The 17,082-nt window shown below is 37.6% G+C and overlaps 1 protein-coding gene across 5 annotated transcripts in view; it reads left to right on the top strand.

Moving 5' to 3' along the window:
* Window positions 1-17,082, top strand: part of RPGR (retinitis pigmentosa GTPase regulator) — a 44,317-nt gene that overhangs the window by 3,268 nt on the left and 23,967 nt on the right. For all 5 annotated transcript variants that reach the window (XM_039342151.1, XM_039342148.1, XM_039342147.1 and 2 more), the window contains exons 3-9: window positions 3,740-3,832; window positions 4,217-4,279; window positions 6,116-6,274; window positions 8,290-8,439; window positions 9,505-9,663; window positions 15,649-15,804; window positions 16,319-16,443. In XM_039342151.1, the coding sequence (XP_039198085.1) occupies window positions 3,740-3,832; window positions 4,217-4,279; window positions 6,116-6,274; window positions 8,290-8,439; window positions 9,505-9,663; window positions 15,649-15,804; window positions 16,319-16,443 (905 nt within the window). The remainder of the gene's footprint in view (window positions 1-3,739; window positions 3,833-4,216; window positions 4,280-6,115; window positions 6,275-8,289; window positions 8,440-9,504; window positions 9,664-15,648; window positions 15,805-16,318; window positions 16,444-17,082) is intronic.

Genomic DNA, 17,082 nt, shown 5'->3' with positions numbered 1-17,082 from the left:
CCCTTCTTATTTTTATTAAACATTTTATTAAAAATAGTTACTGTGAAATTATTAATTTTAAACTTACTATTAACAATCATTCCTATCAACTATTTTAATGTAATTTAAGCTAACTCCGTATATCATTGTTTTTTCTACTTTTCAGAGCTTCTCTCAACTTCATAAATTTTGTATACAGGTCCTTGACTTACAGCCATTCATTTAGTGACTATTGAAAGTTACAACAGCACTGAAAAAAGTGACTTGTGACCATTTTTCAAACAACTATTGCAGCATCCCATGGTCATGTGATCATAATTCAAATGCTTGGCAACTTGCTCATATTTATGACAGTTGCAATGATCACCTTTTGTGACCTTATGACAAGCAAAGTCAATGTGGAAGCCAGATTCACTTAACAACCTTGTTACTAACTTAACAACTGCAGTGATTCACTTAACAACTGTGGCAAGAAAAATCATAAAACGGGGCAACCTCACTTAACAATTGTCTTTCTTAGCAACAGAAATTTTGGGCTCAATTGTGATCGTAAATTGAGAACCACCTGTATTATCATATGCTACCAGATAAACCTATATATAAATAGGTTTATAAAACATAAAACAATTGTAAAATGTTAATAATGCAAAGTAAAGAATCCAGTAGGATTCTTTGAAGAATATATGAATATTTTCCACTAAAGCCCAAAAGAGGTCTAAAAGCATTTTCTTTCCTACAATGGATTTAAACATAATTCCCAGGAGTAATACTTAGAAATCATATCATCTGCATTTCATTTTTTAATATAGTTTTAGTAAGAATTTTAATTATAATAGTAAAATGTAGCACAATTAAACTTAGAAGAAAAAGGAAACAAAGTGCAAGGAAAAAGAGAAAAAAGAAGTAAGAAGAAACAATATAATAAAGAGAAAAGGAATCTACAAAGAAGAGTCTTCCGTCTTTATCCAATCTTCATCAAAACAAGCATAAACACATTTAGTGATTATGACATTAGTCATAGGATTTGATTTCTTTTCTTGGTTGTCCCATTCCATAGTGTTCCTCAAGGCTTTAAGAAGCCTCTTGTGTAAATCTAATAGGACAAAATTCTCCAAGTCACTCATTTGTATTTCTCTTTTAAATTTTAAAACATCAATCAATTTCTTACATAAATCCAGTGAAACATCCTTTTCCAAATCATTCCCTTGACATATCAGTTATAAATCTACAGTATTTTGAATATCATCTCTATTTTGTCAGTATTTTTTTTTCTATAGTCATTTCATAAATAACATGACCTTTTGGACATGGCCTATGCATGGAAGCAGATATTTATTGACATTGTTGATATTGTGGCCACTACTTTTTGACTCCAATCTTCAAAAGTCTCCTTTGGTATTTTCATTAATATAACATTTTGCATTTTATAAGCTTGCATTTTTTCCTCTACCTAAAATCTTTAGTCCCCACTGTTATGTTTTCCAAAAACCAAAACAGATCTATTTCCCACTAGAAGCAATTTGTTGTTTATAATTAACTAGTCATTGTTTCCAGAATATTCCTTTATTTAAATAGAGAAACAGAATGATCATGGGCAGGCAAAAAGCCATTGACTTTCCTTGTGGGAAGCTGGCAGGGAGCACCGGAAATGACAGTCATAACCACAGCTAACCACAGCACTGCAGTAGTGCTGAAGCAGCCACAATTTTTCCAAATTTTAATTGTATAGGAGTAAGGGGTCCTGGTAGCCCATTGCAGTTTCAAAAATTGCTGCCCTATAATGCACAATTAAAACTTACAAACAGCTAGGAAAGTTTTTGTAGTAATTTATGGGCTACGGCCCAGGACTGGGCCGCAGGCTCTTGGCCAGAGGGCTGTGGAAATGGCTGGCCAGTGTGCACATGCGTGGGCACACATTCCCCCCATTTACGGTAGTGCCCGCGGCCCCGTTCGCACATGCTTGAACAGGGCTGCTAGCCGCTGCAAGAGGTGTGTGTGTGTGGCTGTTTGCACATACACACAGCACCAGCGCATGCTGCATGCACGAACAGGATTGCTAGTGCCTTTCCAGTGTGCATGGCCTCTTTGCATGCACGTACGTGTGAACGCACCAACTTTGAAGCTGCTCTCCTTCCCTCTGGGCCGTGAGCCTGGAAAGGTTGGAGACCTCTGGTATACAGGTTCCAAAGTCTTATTGTAAAAATTTCTATATTCCAAATTTTTCTGAATTCCTAGTCTGTTTATAATGTTCTAAAATCAATATCTTTCTGCTGTTTGTTTATTTATATCCCTCCTGTATTGCCTGAAAGCAATAAATTCTTAAGCTTATAATTAATGTCTGTTTTGTTCAGCTTTAAAGATAAACTAATCCAAAGAAGACTTTTCAAACTTGTCATTCTAAAGGTCTCCAATAGCTTTAAAATGGTTAATAGGCAATTTCCTAAAGTGATTAGAAAGTAAGACTTGCAAACTTGGTATCCTTTAAAAAGTTCAGTTGTGGTTGTAAGCAAGTTGGCTAATCCAGTTTTCTCCTGGCCCTCAAACTTGTGATCTCTTCACAAGGAGTAGCTATGCAGAGCACATATAGGTGATCTCTTATCCTCTCCTTCTCCGGAGAGGTTTCTTATTCACTAGTTCCTTGGTCTTTGCATGATCACCTGCTCTGCTTTTACAGAGACATCTTAGTTCTCCTCACCTCCCCTGTAAGTCCATATCAGCAGCATTTCACATCATGCTAAACTACTTTAATTTTTTTTATGTGTGCATCTAATCATTATCTTAAAGCTTATTCATCATCAACTGCCTTTACAACTGAAGTCAGGGTCTTTCCAAGTGGAGATGAAAAAAGCACAGAGAAACAGAATTGGTAACTAGATGATTTAACAGGAAGAAAACAATGCATAATGTGTGTGAAATGTTTAAAGTAACTTACAGTTTTGCAGGAGATAGAAGAAACAAATAGGTTGAGGAACATTATCCTATAAATATTATTTCATGCATAAGTTACCTATCTATATTTTAAAAATGACATTTTTGAGAAAACATCAAACTATTGACTTCTTTGCATTACATTTTAAAGTCTTTGTTCTTCGCATGGAAAAGATTAGCATGTACCATTTTACATAAAGTACAAAAAAGAAAATTAATATCTTTCATTTTAAGTATGTCTATCTTGCACAGTTTGTTTATTTGAAAATAAATAGCATTTCATTGTAATATGATCTGAATTTATTTTGAAATATGCTATGTCAGGTAATAGCATAAATTAATATGTGATGCAATTAATAGTGCAATTACAGAGAAAGTTACATAGAAAGTTGGATACTATTCTAAATTCTGCTTAGAAAAAGAAAAAATACTGAAGTATTAAAATATGTTCATGTTCAGAATTCCCTCAATATTACTCTATACATTTTTTAAAAAATACAAATTGATTACATATGTTCAGAATGATTGCTCATCACTTATTCTATAAACATTTATTTTTCTATGATTGTATATTTGCTAATTAATATTTGTATTCTAAGACCAAAAATAATTAAATGTATACAGTGCATAGAAATAGAAAAATATGTTTATTTAAAAGTACAGCCTTTGATAGTGATATATACTATATATATAACATTTTGCAGACTTGGTCTTTATTACATGATTATTATGTCTCTTTCTATAGTTGTGTCTAACTAAATTGAAAATATTGGATATATTTTAACACATGCATTGGCAATCACTTATTTTCTTTAATGTCTGTATTCTGCAGAAAATGGTAAACTATACATGTTTGGAAGCAACAACTGGGGACAACTAGGACTTGGAACAAAGAATACTGTCAGCAAACCAACTTGTGTGAAAGGTTTTTATCTTTAATTTATGTGTCAGGTTTCTAGAATAGATCTGATCTTTCTAGTTTCCATATTTGTAGATATCATATTACATTAAGACTTGACGTCTCCTTATTCAGTATTATTTTTAGGAATTCTTCTGTATATTTATGGAGAAATAGGTTGTGCTGTATTCAGTAATTTTAGAGGATTGCAGTTTTACTAAATTATTTTTATGATTCAGACCTAACTTCAATAGAAAATCCAGCTTACTCAAGATGTGCTATGAAATGTTGAGATAGATAATGATTGGAAAATTAATTTCCTATAAACTTGAACACTTAGCAGATTTGACAACAATTGATTTTATAATTATTAAAACAACAATAATAGTAACCTTTTGTGTCAATCCATAGTTCTAAAACCTGAAAAAGTGAAACTAGCTGCATGTGGGAGAAACCACACTTTGATCTATACAGGTATGTAATTTATTTGTTTATATGCCAAAGAAGAAGTTTTCCTGTTGTAGCTTTCTGCTTGGGTAGACAGTAACATAGAATATAATGTAATTTCAAAATATATTGTCATGAGATTATAAAGCTGTTTTATACTGAATCTAATGGTCCATCTATCTGGCAGCAATGTCTTGATACAGTATATATTGGACTTAGGCAGAGACATTCTTTGGTAACAGCATCAAAAAGCTGGAATTTCCATCCCAGAGAAGTTTGTCTTGCCTTTCTTCTAATGTCCTTGTTAAGATGATAAAAGCCTTCATGTTAAGAGAGTTTTCTGAACTGGATATGAATTTGGCCACTTTTTTCTTATAATTATATTGTAAGACTATAAAGTTTGTTCTAAAAAAATATCGTTTGTCAGAATTTTAATTACCCAAAGAAAAAACAGACCATGACCTTAATTAGATAAACTAAGGCCTTTCTCAACCTTACATCAATGAGAAACGGCCCGAATGTGTAGCTGCTCTAGCTGTGCAATGAGCCATATTTGGAAGAGAAGGTGATTTGGACTGTGTGAGGATATAAAGTGGCTTCTTGAAGGAGTTGCCGACAAATGAATGCCTATGTATATTCCAAATCACCTTTTCTCCCAGTAATCCAATTTATTGCACACCCCTAAATTCTATGATTAAATAATGGGCCATAAAGGTCACTGAATCATTTTCCAAGTACATTTTGCCAAGAAATTTTTTTTAGGATTTGATAATGAACGAATTTTTAATAGGATTTTGCTTGCAGTAATCAACATGTGAATCCAAATATAAATAATTTGCTGGAGATTTAGGAATTCAGCTATTCTTTTTTTTAAAAAAGTTGTATGTCCAAATTACAGGTTTTCCTCTTTCTGAAAAAATGGAAGTTGTTTTTGATAGATGTACTCCTATGAATGCTTTTAATAAAGACAAGTTACAGAAATCTGAAAGTTTTAAGCAATTTGTAAAATCAATAATTCTGAATACTAAAGGATTATTCTGTGTATCATGTTCATTTGCCATTTGGCATTTGATATAAATTTATGAGATTGAGAGAATCGAGTTTCACACGAGAAAGGTATTTTGTGGTCAATTAATTTCATAACTATCATTAACATTTGTAGTTGAGTATTTGAACACATTTATGGATAATTAAGTTTCATTTGAATATTAATGCTAATTAGCCCTAATTGCTAATTAAGCTGCTAATTCTATGACATATTTTCATATGTTGTAGTAACTTAAATGAAATATTTTTACCTTCAGTTTATACTATGAGTGCCCTTTTTTTAATGTGTTCAAGTGGTTAGACAGCCACTTTATAGTTCTTAGCCTTTAGACCAGGGGCTCCCAATCCCCGGTCTGTGAACCAGTACTGGTCCACACAAATAAGCAAAGCCCCATCTGTGGGATGCAGGTAGCACACAAAACCACACACTCTCTGGTCCACGGAAAAACCTTTCACCACAGAACCGGTCCCTGGTGCCCAAAAGATTGGGGATCTCTGCTTTAGACAATCTTTCTCTGGAATATTTTAATGTGGGTTTCTGCACTGAGTTGAAGGCTGGGCCTGTGGCTTAAATGGTCCCTTCCAATTCTGTGATTCTAGTTTGCATAGTCAAATTCTACTATGTAGTCAGCATTTTTTTTAAAAAAGAGTTAAACTGTAGACAGTGACTTCTGCAAGTAACCATTAAACAGTTGTGATTAGTCTTAAAGACAACACAAAACTGTATAATATGTTCTTTATTTGAAATGTTTTTTTTTTCCTGGTGCTTCAAGTAAAGTGTGCTTATTTTGCTTGTGTGTTTTTTTTTCTACACAGAAAAAGGGAACCTGTATGCCACTGGGGGTAACAGTGAAGGACAACTGGGATTAGGAGACACAGAAGAAAGAAGTGCATTTCATCTAGTTAGTTATTTTACCAGTCAGCACAAGATCAAACAGTTGGCAGCTGGATCCTACACATCGGCAGCATTAACTGGTGAGCCCAATAGTGACTTATATGAAAGTTATGCTGAAGAGGAAGTTAGTTGAAGGTTTAAATATTTTTCCATTAGGTCTTTATGGAAACCAAAAATCAAAAATATCTAGTCTATCGGAGGGCAAATATTTTTTCACAAAATAGGGTGTGAAATGCAGAACGTTAGTGCAGAAAATAGCATTTTTATAACCTTCCTTAAGCTTATAAAGTCCTTAAAAGGGCTATTATTAGATGATGGTTATGTACCCATAACTTGAATTTGATCACTAAAACTTAAACAATGGCCAAATAAACAAGTTCTAAAGAGTATGAAATGGCTTAAAATGGTAATTTGGATATAAGCAAACAGTTCATTTTCCTCCCAGCTGGAACAAAAATGAGACCATTGCAGGTTAACAAGGACATTTTGTAGTGGAGTCTAAAGCATCCTTACAGTTTTGTAAGTAATGTCCATAAATACATAGAAACATAGAAAACTGACAGCAGAAAAGACCTAACGGCCCATTGTGTCTGTCTTTTGAGGTTTTTTCCTTGTTTTTGTTTTGTTTTTATTTTATTTTTTGTTGGATGATGGATGTGTGCTTATCCCATGTATGTTTAAACTCAGTTACTGATGACTGATCCACTATCTCTGCTGGAAATTAGTTCCAAATTCCACTATTTTTTCTGTGAAATAATACTTTCTAATATTACTTTTGAACTTCCTGTCAGTTTGTCGTTCATGTTCATTTGCCATTTGACATTTGATATAATGTTCTTGATTTTTGCTTAATATTGAAAATACCGCCCTCTGGAACTTATTCAAACCCTTAATATATTTAAAAGTTTCAATCATGTCTCTCCCCTTTCCCTTCGGTCCTCCAGGCCAGCAGCCCCCAACATTTCCAGCTTTGCAGACTGGCAACAGTGGGGGGAGAGAGAAAATGGTTCCGTGTGAGCAGCGGGTGAGTGCACTCACACATGCAGCTCCATTTGCAGCTCATGCAACTGGAGCTATGCGCATGCACTTGCCCACTGCTTGCATGGTCTGGTTCCAAACAGGCTGCAGCCTGGTACTGGGCTGAAGCCCAGGGATTGGGGACCCCTACTCTAAGCTGTACATATTCAGTTCCTCCAGTCTCCTGACACGTTTTATCCCTCAAATCTTGCACCATTTTTGTTGCCCGTCTCTGGACTCGCTCAATCTTATTAAAATCTTTTTTTAAGTGAGTCTCCAGAACTGGACACATTATTCTAAATAGGGTTTGACTAAAGTCCTATTTAGCAGGATTCAAACTTCCTTTTTCCTGCTGGTGAATCCCTGGTACATCCCAGAATTTTGTTTGCCTTCACAGCTGCCTGGACACACTGTTTACTTATTTTGCAGTTATCTGCAATGAGCAAACCTAAATCCTTTTCTTCTGTTGTTCTGTGTAACACTATATCCCTAATACAATATGCCCTGCCATAATACAGAAGATGTCACTGAATTATGCATGTAAAACAATAATGTTAGCACAATTCATGTATGCTAACAAATTTACCTCTGCTTTAAGTGTTGACCTGGCTTTTAAAATGCAAAAAAATAAAAAAATCTCAAACCCATTTAATGTTTTCTCCAACCTGAATGAACTCTTTTTCAAATAAAGCAGTATGAGTATACTCCGTAGTAGGATCTTCACAAGATTTTGAATAACTTAATGAAGTGACCACCCCAGTGTCTTATTATAAGAGAAATGCTTCTAAATATTGTATCCTTTTTTGTAAAATTCATTTAAATTTTATGTGATGTAAGAGAGAAATAATTTCAGAGAGGGAAAACTCACAATTTGCCGTTATCCTTCAAATGTAACTCACTGACTATGAGATAATACACAAAATGGGAACTTTTATTGTTGTTTCTGAACCTTCTCTCTCCTTCTATACAATAAGTTTCTTCTCTAGTCTCCATAGCTTTAAGCCTCATTTCCTTAGACTTTGCTTCTTTAAATAATTTGGAATTTTTTACAATAATAATCTTTCTTATTTATTTTAAGAGGATGGACAACTTTTTATGTGGGGAGATAATTCTGAAGGCCAAATAGGCTTGGGTAATGAAGCTAATGTATGTATTCCTCATCAAGTGGATGTTGGAAAACCTGTTTTCTGGATCTCTTGTGGATATTACCATTCTGCCTTAATAACATGTAAGTGTAAAATTACGTATGTATGTTCAAAGTCCAATAATGTTGCTTGAAATTCTGTATTTGCCATGATATATGGTGCTGATCAAGTGGTACATCAGTCACTTTTACAACAATCTTAAATGGGCTAAGAGGGTGGAATAAAGGTAATAATTTTCTACCATTTACAAAGTCTTAATAGTTTGTGTCAATCAAGACCAAAAAGCAGTCTTTTTTTGCATCTCTGCTACCTTGATTTTTTTTCATTGTCCTCTAGTTTCACAGATAGTCCTTTATTAATGCAAGCTCTAGAGCAGTGGTTCTCAACCTTTTTAATGCCGTGACCCCAACCGGTCGTAAGTCGAGGACTACTCAACTGGTGCAGCACCGTTTGCAGAATGGGACTTTTGGCAGGCTCAGCAGGGCAGAAACAGCCTGGACAATTCCTATTGGCTTTTGAAAGCCAATAGAATTAGACTCTGTTCAAGAGAGTCTATTCTATTGGCTTTCAAAAGCCAATAGAATAAAAGGGAGTAGCACAGCTAAGGAAAAGGGGGAAAAAAATGGCAGACTGCGTTGTTTGGCGACCCCCGCGAAATGGTCGTTCGACCCCAAATAGGGTCCCGACCCACAGGTTGAGAACCACTGCTCTAGAGGATGACAGACTGGAAATCTGATTTTGAGGTTTCCCAAGAAATAAAAAAAAAATCCTTGGATCTAAAAGACCCAAAGCTATTATTTTACATTGCCCCCCCCACCCCATGATATTTTGCTTCAGAATTTGGCAATAGTTGTTGGAAGAATCACATTCACAGAGTTTCCAGGTATTTCCATAGTGTCATGGCTTCTTGCTGTTTGTAAATTTCTATCTGTTGATCTCCCTGATGAAGGAAATCCTCTTTGCCAATTGATCTCTCCAGAAAGAATTTGTGATGCTTAGCATTGCATGGTTTATTTTTCAAAAAGTTGAAGTTAGCTGTAGTTCAGAAGATACAAGTATAACAAAGAAAGTTTGCATAAAGTATTCTACAATGAATGTCTTTTCTCCTTGTGTCATGAATCTTAATGTTCCCACTTTGTTTCCTATAGGTGATGGAGAACTTTATACTTTTGGGGAGTCTGACAATGGGAAATTAGGTTTGTCACTTGAACAACTGAAAAACAATAGAGTCCCACAGCTTGTTTCTGGAATTCCAAGTAGAGTTAATAAGGTTGCCTGTGGAGGAGGACATACAGTAGCACTGGCTGGTATATATGCTTCAATATTTTTTCTGTTGCTTTCTAGTATATAATTGGTGTTCATACTCACCACTCTGAACAAATTATGATACTAGTAGTCTTCATCTTATAACTACAATTGGGACTTCCATTGCTAAGCAAGATGGTTGCCCAATTTTATTTGATTGTTAAGTGAATCACTGTAGTTGTTGAGTGAATCATGTGGTTGTTAAGTGACTCAACTTCCCCTTTGCTTATCAGTTAGGAAGGTTGCAAAGTTATTTATTTTTCACATTTTGAACCATCCATCTCCCTCACAGAGGGACTCTGGGTATAATAAAAGGTGATCACGTGACCCCAGGACTGCAACTGTCATAAATATATGCCAGTTGAAGAGTGCCCAACTTTTGATCAGGTGACCATAGGAATGCTGTGACAGTTGTGGGTGCAAGGACAGGTTGTAAGTCACTTTTTCAGTGCCATTATAACTTTGAACGGTCACTAAACAAAAATTGTAAGTGGGAGGCTACCTGTACTCACATATCTCTTAACACATTTTAAGCTGACCATCAAAGAGAGATCGTTAGTTGTTGCCATTTTATTTGGACAAAGTTCTCTCCTGTGCCTGACTCGCTTTTTTCCCCCTTTTGTACTGCCTCATAGGGTGTATAGATTGCTTGAACAAACTATCTTTTCCTGAGTGGCTTTTCTCCACATCTCGGTGTTTCCCTAAAAAATGCTAACTCAAAGTTACAATGTTGAGTTTTCGGACCTTAATTATTATTAGTAGCACCCTCTGACCAGCTCTGCTGATGCCTTAAACTGATCAGAGTTTAATCATTTTCAGCCTGAAGACCTTTGCTGTGTAGTACAGATAGTCCTCGACTCACAACATTTAGTGACCGTTCAAAGTTACAAAGGCACTGAAAAAAGTGACTTATGACTGTTTTTTGCATTTACGACTGTTGCAGCATCTCCATGGTCACATGATCAAAATTCAGATGCTTATGACCGTTGCAATGTCCTGCGGTCATGTGATCAGCTTTTGAGACCTTCTGACAAGCAAAGTCAATGGTTACCGTGTCACTAACTTAACAACTTAGCAACATAAATGTTGGGCACAATTATTGTAACTCAAGGACTACCTGTAGATAAAGTGTTGGTCTAGAAACCAGGAGACTGTGATTTCTAGTCCTTCCTTTGGCATGAAAGCCAGCTGGGTGACCTTGGCCAGTCATTCTCTATCAGCCCAACCTATCTCACAAGGTTGCTGTTGTAGAGAAAATGGAGGAGGAAGATTATTTATTTAGCTATTAACCAAATTCATATGGCTACCCATTTCATGAATGGTGATTCTGGGCAGCACACAGCAGTCCAATAAACTGTGTGTGTCACATATTCCGACTAATGAAGCACTTCAAAGAACTTTCAGGCATGTTTCCTAAAGTCTTTATTTGCAGAGCTACAAATTATGCCGGTCACCATTGGACTAATTGATGCCAGAATCTGAACTTCTGGTCGCTGGCATCAAGCTTTCCTTGCTCAACCCCTCCCTTCTCATGCAGTCACAGGTCACATTATCCAATTAGTGAGAAGGTCAAACGTTTACTTCCTCTTTCTTTCCCGGGCTTTTTCCCCGCTCAGTCTAAGCTAAGTATTAACCCAATAAATGCCAGACAGTTTTGCATATTGTCAAAGCAAGAATATACAGTATTTGCAGCATTGACATCCGGCCCCCCTTACAAGAAGGACAGATCCTGTAAAGTAAACAAAAGCATATGTTAAGGGTTATCTTTCGGTTTGCTGGGGTGTTTCACATGAAACTTTTCGATCAATCTGTCAGCGTTCACTTCACTAGATTTCACCCAGGTGGCTTCAGACAATGGGTATCCCTTCCATTGTACCAAGTACTGTAATTTCCCTCTAAAGATTCTGGAGTCAAGAATACGTTTCACTTCATAGTGGGTCTGCCCTGCCACTACGAGGGGTCCAGGTGCCTTCTTTGGAGGAGGTCTCAAAGTGGAGCCCCGATAAGGCTTCAACAAACTACAATGGAAAACTGGGTGAATTTTCCCTAACAGTTTAGGGAGTTTTAGTTGTACTGTGACTGGGTTGATGACCTTTACTATGGGGAAAGGCCCCAAGAATTTTGGTCCCAATTTCTTGCTGGGCAATTTGAGGCGTAGATATTTAGTTGACAGATAGACCTTTTCCCCAACTTGGAATGTTCTTTGGGGATGACTGGTTCACCTGGGGTCAGTGAGACGGCCATGTGCGCTCGCTCATTGAGTGGCCTAAGATGCCCGGTAACATCTGTTGAATCAATGGGGGGATCAGGCCCTATAGGTAGTCTCACAATTCTCATTCCTTTCTCCCACCAGATAAATGGCTTCCATTTGTCCAACCAGGCTAGTCCCAGGATCACTGCCTCGGTCATCTTTGGAGCCACCAGGAAACGAATAAACTCCCAGTGTGCACCTATTTCTAGGCGTAAGGGCTCCGTTAATTGTGTAATAAGAGTCCCTCCCATCAGGGAGCCATCGGCTTGCTCAAATCTCATCGGTTTGGAAAGCTGTTTTGCCCTTATGCCCATTTTCATGGCAAACGCCAGACTAATAATGCAGCGGGTATATCCCGAATCAATTAGTACGTTTAAGTCTATTTGTGCCCCAGACGTAGGGATTACAAGTTTGGCGGGCAGTGAAAAAGGCAGGATTTGTTGACTCACCATTGGGTCGTTTTCTCCTTCATCGTTGCTATCAAAGAAGGGAAGAGCAGGGGCAGGTCCACCTGGAGTCTTGGCATTCTCCTGTGTGTGGGGTGTAACCTGGGCGACTGGTTCTTGCGTGAGTCGATTAGATTTTTCTCTTGGTAGCCGCTGAGCAGGTTTCTTTTGCATCGCCGGTCCTGGCTTGCTCTGCAGTCGAGGGTAGGGGACTGGACAGGTGGCCGCTCGGTGTCCTCCTTGTCCACACCGGAAACACTTGAAGGAAGGGCGTGCAGGTGGCCTGGGTCTCTCAGCCCTTGCAGTGGTTGAAGGCTTTTGTGGGGGTGATTGCTGTTCAGGTAGCTCTGGTTGCTGTTTGGGTTCCTGTGGGGGAGGCTTTTTATAGCGAGAGAGCTTAACATCCAGCTTCACGGCCGTCTGGTACCACTCCTGCAGCCGATCAGGTACTTCTCGATAGATGCAAGCCTGGGAGAGGTGATCATCTAATCCCTCGATGAAGTGATGGATGAGGGACTGCTCAGGCCACCCCTCTATTCGACCTGCCATCTTGCGGAACTCTCGCACGTACTCTAGGGCAGGCCTCCCTGCTTGTTTTATCTTGTGAATTTGTCCTGCTGCTTTGAGGCCAATGGATGGATCTTCAAATCGTTCTCTCAGTCCTAAGAGAAAGAGATGGGGATCCTCCAATTCGAGGGCTTGCTCGCTATATAGATTGTTCAGCCATTCAGATGCTTCTCCCTCCAGGTTGGCCCCAATGACGTCAACCATGGCCCCTGGTTCCGGATAGAGATAGGCCCAGCGATTTAAATGAGAATGCACTTGGTTGAGGAAAAAAATCAGCTTCTCTGGGTCCCCATCGAACGTTGCATTGAAGGGTGGTGCAAACACAGGCTGCTGTGGCCCCCACTGGGGCTGGTTCCATGGCTGCTGGCCAGCGGGGTTGGATGGTACCCCCTGCTGCTGTAGGCCTCCCAATGGTGGCTGCGCAAGTGGGGGTTGTAGTGGTCTTCTCTGTTGTTGGACTGCAGGGGGTGGTGGTGCCCTCTGCTGCTGCTGATCATCCATCTGCTGGGGAAACCCATCTACCCATTGCTGCAGATGCCTCAGACTGGAACTCACCCTCTCTTCAGGGTTGGGGTCTCTGGCTGGCAAAGGCAGGGTCTGACAGGCTTCCTGCTGGGCTCCCCATCGCTCTTGTGGCCACCCCAGTTGCTGTAGGCCCCAACCTGGCTGCAGATTTATGCCCAGGGGTTGCACGTTTGGGGGCTGTGGCCAACCTCCTTGCTGTGGCTGTTCTCCCCCCAGCTGCTGATTTCCTGGCTTCTGTACCACCCCAAGACATTGCAAGGCCTCTATTGGCTGTGGTAAGTTCAGAGGACATGGATCAGCCACTTGCTGGGGAACCCAATTTCCCCTTTGTTGCAGAGGATTCAAACTGGGATTCTCTCTCTTAGGGATGAAGGTTTCACTTTGTAGGGACTGTTTTCTGTTTCTCATTTCTAAGTTTTGAAATCTTTCCAATGACTCACCCATAACTGTGTTATCTGTCCATGCTGCTTTTGAAGTCTTCCCCCGGGGAAACTGCTGCAGCTACGGGGCTGGTTTCAGGCAATTTTTTTTCCTCCATAATGAGATCTCCCCCGAGGCTGCTGTTGATAAATCGGGACGTAGATCGTTTGAAAAGAGTGTGGATTCTGGCATGATGTCACATGTTCCGACTAATGAAGCACTTCAAAGAACTTTCAGGCATGTTTCCTAAAGTCTTTATTTGCAGAGCTACAAATTATGCCGGTCACCATTGGACTAATTAATGCCAGAATCTGAACTTCTGGTCGCTGGCATCAAGCTTTCCTTGCTCAACCCCTCCCTTCTCATGCAGTCACAGGTCACATTATCCAATTAGTGAGAAGGTCAAACGTTTACTTCCTCTTTCTTTCCCGGGCTTTTTCCCCGCTCAGTCTAAGCTAAGTATTAACCCAATAAATGCCAGACAGTTTTGCATATTGTCAAAGCAAGAATATACAGTATTTGCAGCATTGACAGTGTGCATATAAAACAATTATAACCTAAAACCATTATATAATAATTATTTTAAAAAGCATTACAATCTAAAAAGCAAAGCTAAAACAGAAAAAGAAAATAATAGATGGAGGGGTGTTAAAGATAGCATATTCCAGAATTCTACAAAATTCCACAATGTGGGTGCCACATCAGAAAAGGCCCACTGCCTAGGACTAACCAAATGTAGCATTATCTTTGTTTTCCTCCTTGAGTTGTTTTTAAAAAGAATAAGAGGCAGAATAAAAAATAATCTGGAAAATAAATTGGTTGCAAATGTATGCTTTGGTCAGAAAAAAAATTTTTTTTTGAATACTTGCCTTTGTATTTGCAAATATTCACAAAACAACAGCTGCTAAATGAGGAGCTGATGTACAAGTTATGATAATTGAGAACAGGATTGCTATTGCTAGGTGATGCAATCATAAAGTATAACTTCACAGGACCAAATCACTTAGTATCCCAGTCCCAGGTGTAGTTGTAATCTGAGACACTCAGGTCATTAAATGGGAAGCAGGAATCCCAGGTAAGGAATTTTATTTCTGTAGCATCAATAAGGCAGATTTTAAATGCTGTTGCTGTTATTTATTTATTTATTTATTTATTTATTTATTTATTTATGAGACTTATATACCGCTTTAAGTGCGAGCACTCTCTAAGCGGTGTACACCAGTAAGCAATGTATATATATATATATTTACATTGCCCCCAACAATCTGGGTCCTCATTTTACCTACCCCGGAAGGATGGAAGGCTGAGTCAACCTTGAGCCGGTGAGATTTGAACCGCTGACCTGCTGAACACAGTCAGCTAAAGTGGCCTGCAGTACTGCACTCTAACTGCTGCGCCACCTCGGCTCTTATATTCTGCTTACATGCTTTTCCTAGAATCTTATTGGCTACTATGGGAAACATGTTTATGTGTCTTATAATATTTATCCACTTGTAGTAGAAAAGAAAACTGGAGTAACATGACAATCTAGATCCACTGTAGCTTTTTTTCCTCTTGCACAAGACATATCTTTTCATGTTGATAATCCTGATACATTTTGCAATGGAAGTGAGATGGGCTAACTTTACATTTCTTTTTATACAATAATCAGTATAGATACTAATCTGAATTTGCATTTATTTGCTAACGAGCTTATGTTAATAAGCTCTGCTATAACACCCCGATTGTTTGAAAATGACATTTATGACTAGAATATTACTTTCATGTGCAATTTTCAGGGGGAGAGGTCTATACCTTTGGCCTAGGTCAATATGGGCAACTTGGACTTGGTACATTTATCTTTGAAACTTCTGAACCAAAGATAGTAAATCATCTGGAAAAGCATAAAATCTGTAACATTGCAAGTGGAGAAAACCACACAGCTTTAATAACAGGTACGTATTATGTTAACGCTGGTGCTATATTTGCAGTGTACCTAAGTGTTTTATGATATTAAAGGTCAATAGATCTTCATAGTCCTAAATAGATTTCAAAGCAATACTTTAATTGTTAATTTTAGCAATTTCTTTTTAAAAAACTGGTGACTAAGTTCACATGTAATTGTTAACCAATGGGTTTGCATTGGGATAGTGGCCTGGGTTAATCACTCAGTGTTACAACTGCTTTCTCATAGGTTCAGATTTTCCCATATGTTTCATTATTCTGAAAATAACAGATTGGCATTAAATGTGAATATAACAAATTGTGATTTCTCTCCAAATCAGAAATGGAGGCAGTACAAATAATAATCATATTATTGCTGTATAAACTTTTATTAAAAATGAAAACCGAGGATGAACTCCTAATGAAAAGCCTGTTTTACATGTTGAAATTCTAAAGTATAGAATTGCTGCTAGAATAACAGTTTTGTCTGCAGGCTGAGGTATTAACATGTTTTTTTGTACTTAGAGAATGGTCTTATGTATACTTTTGGTGATGGACGGCATGGCAAATTAGGACTTGGGAAAGAAAATTACACAAATCAGTTTGTACCTACATTATGTTCCAATTTTTTGAAGTTTACTGTACATTTGGTAAGTCTTCAGTTTCTTATTTATACTTTGAAATAAGTATCATCTGGCATTTAAAATATCTAATTATTTAAAAATAGTATTATGCTTCATTTATTTTTTATTATAAATGAGCTCTGAAGTCATAAAGTATAATTTTATTTATCATTCCATCTTTACATTTTAGTCTACATTTTATTTACATTAATAAAAAATTGATTTAATGTTATCCAAATAAAAACATAATATAGCATGCAATGATAAGAAAAAGAAGAAAAAGTGGCATGATAAATGTTTCATTTCCATACAAACTTTTCATTCAGTTATATTATTTGAAAGATATTTTCAAAGTGTTGTGAAAGAATGATATATTTCCAATATTTTCCTATATCTTTGGATGATGTTGATTGATACTTCTTTTGTTAATTACTTCAGTAAACATGGACTAGTCCATAATTGTTCATTTTAGCTTGTTTTTTTAACTCACTACATCAGTGGTTCTCAACCTTTTTAATGCCGCGACCCCCCAACCGGTCATAAGTCGAGAACTACTCAACCAGTTGTAAGTCGAGGACTACTCAACTGGTGCAGAATGGGACTTTTGGCGGGCTCAGCAGGGCAGAGACAATTCCTATTGTCTTTTGAAAGCCAATAGAATTAGAC

Source organism: Crotalus tigris, unplaced genomic scaffold (genome assembly GCF_016545835.1).
Source record: "Crotalus tigris isolate CLP2741 ecotype Arizona unplaced genomic scaffold, ASM1654583v1 scf7180000017775.1145084777:2100578, whole genome shotgun sequence".
Taxonomy (NCBI): Eukaryota; Metazoa; Chordata; class Lepidosauria; order Squamata; family Viperidae; genus Crotalus; species Crotalus tigris.
This window is presented reverse-complemented; position numbering and strand designations above follow the sequence as displayed.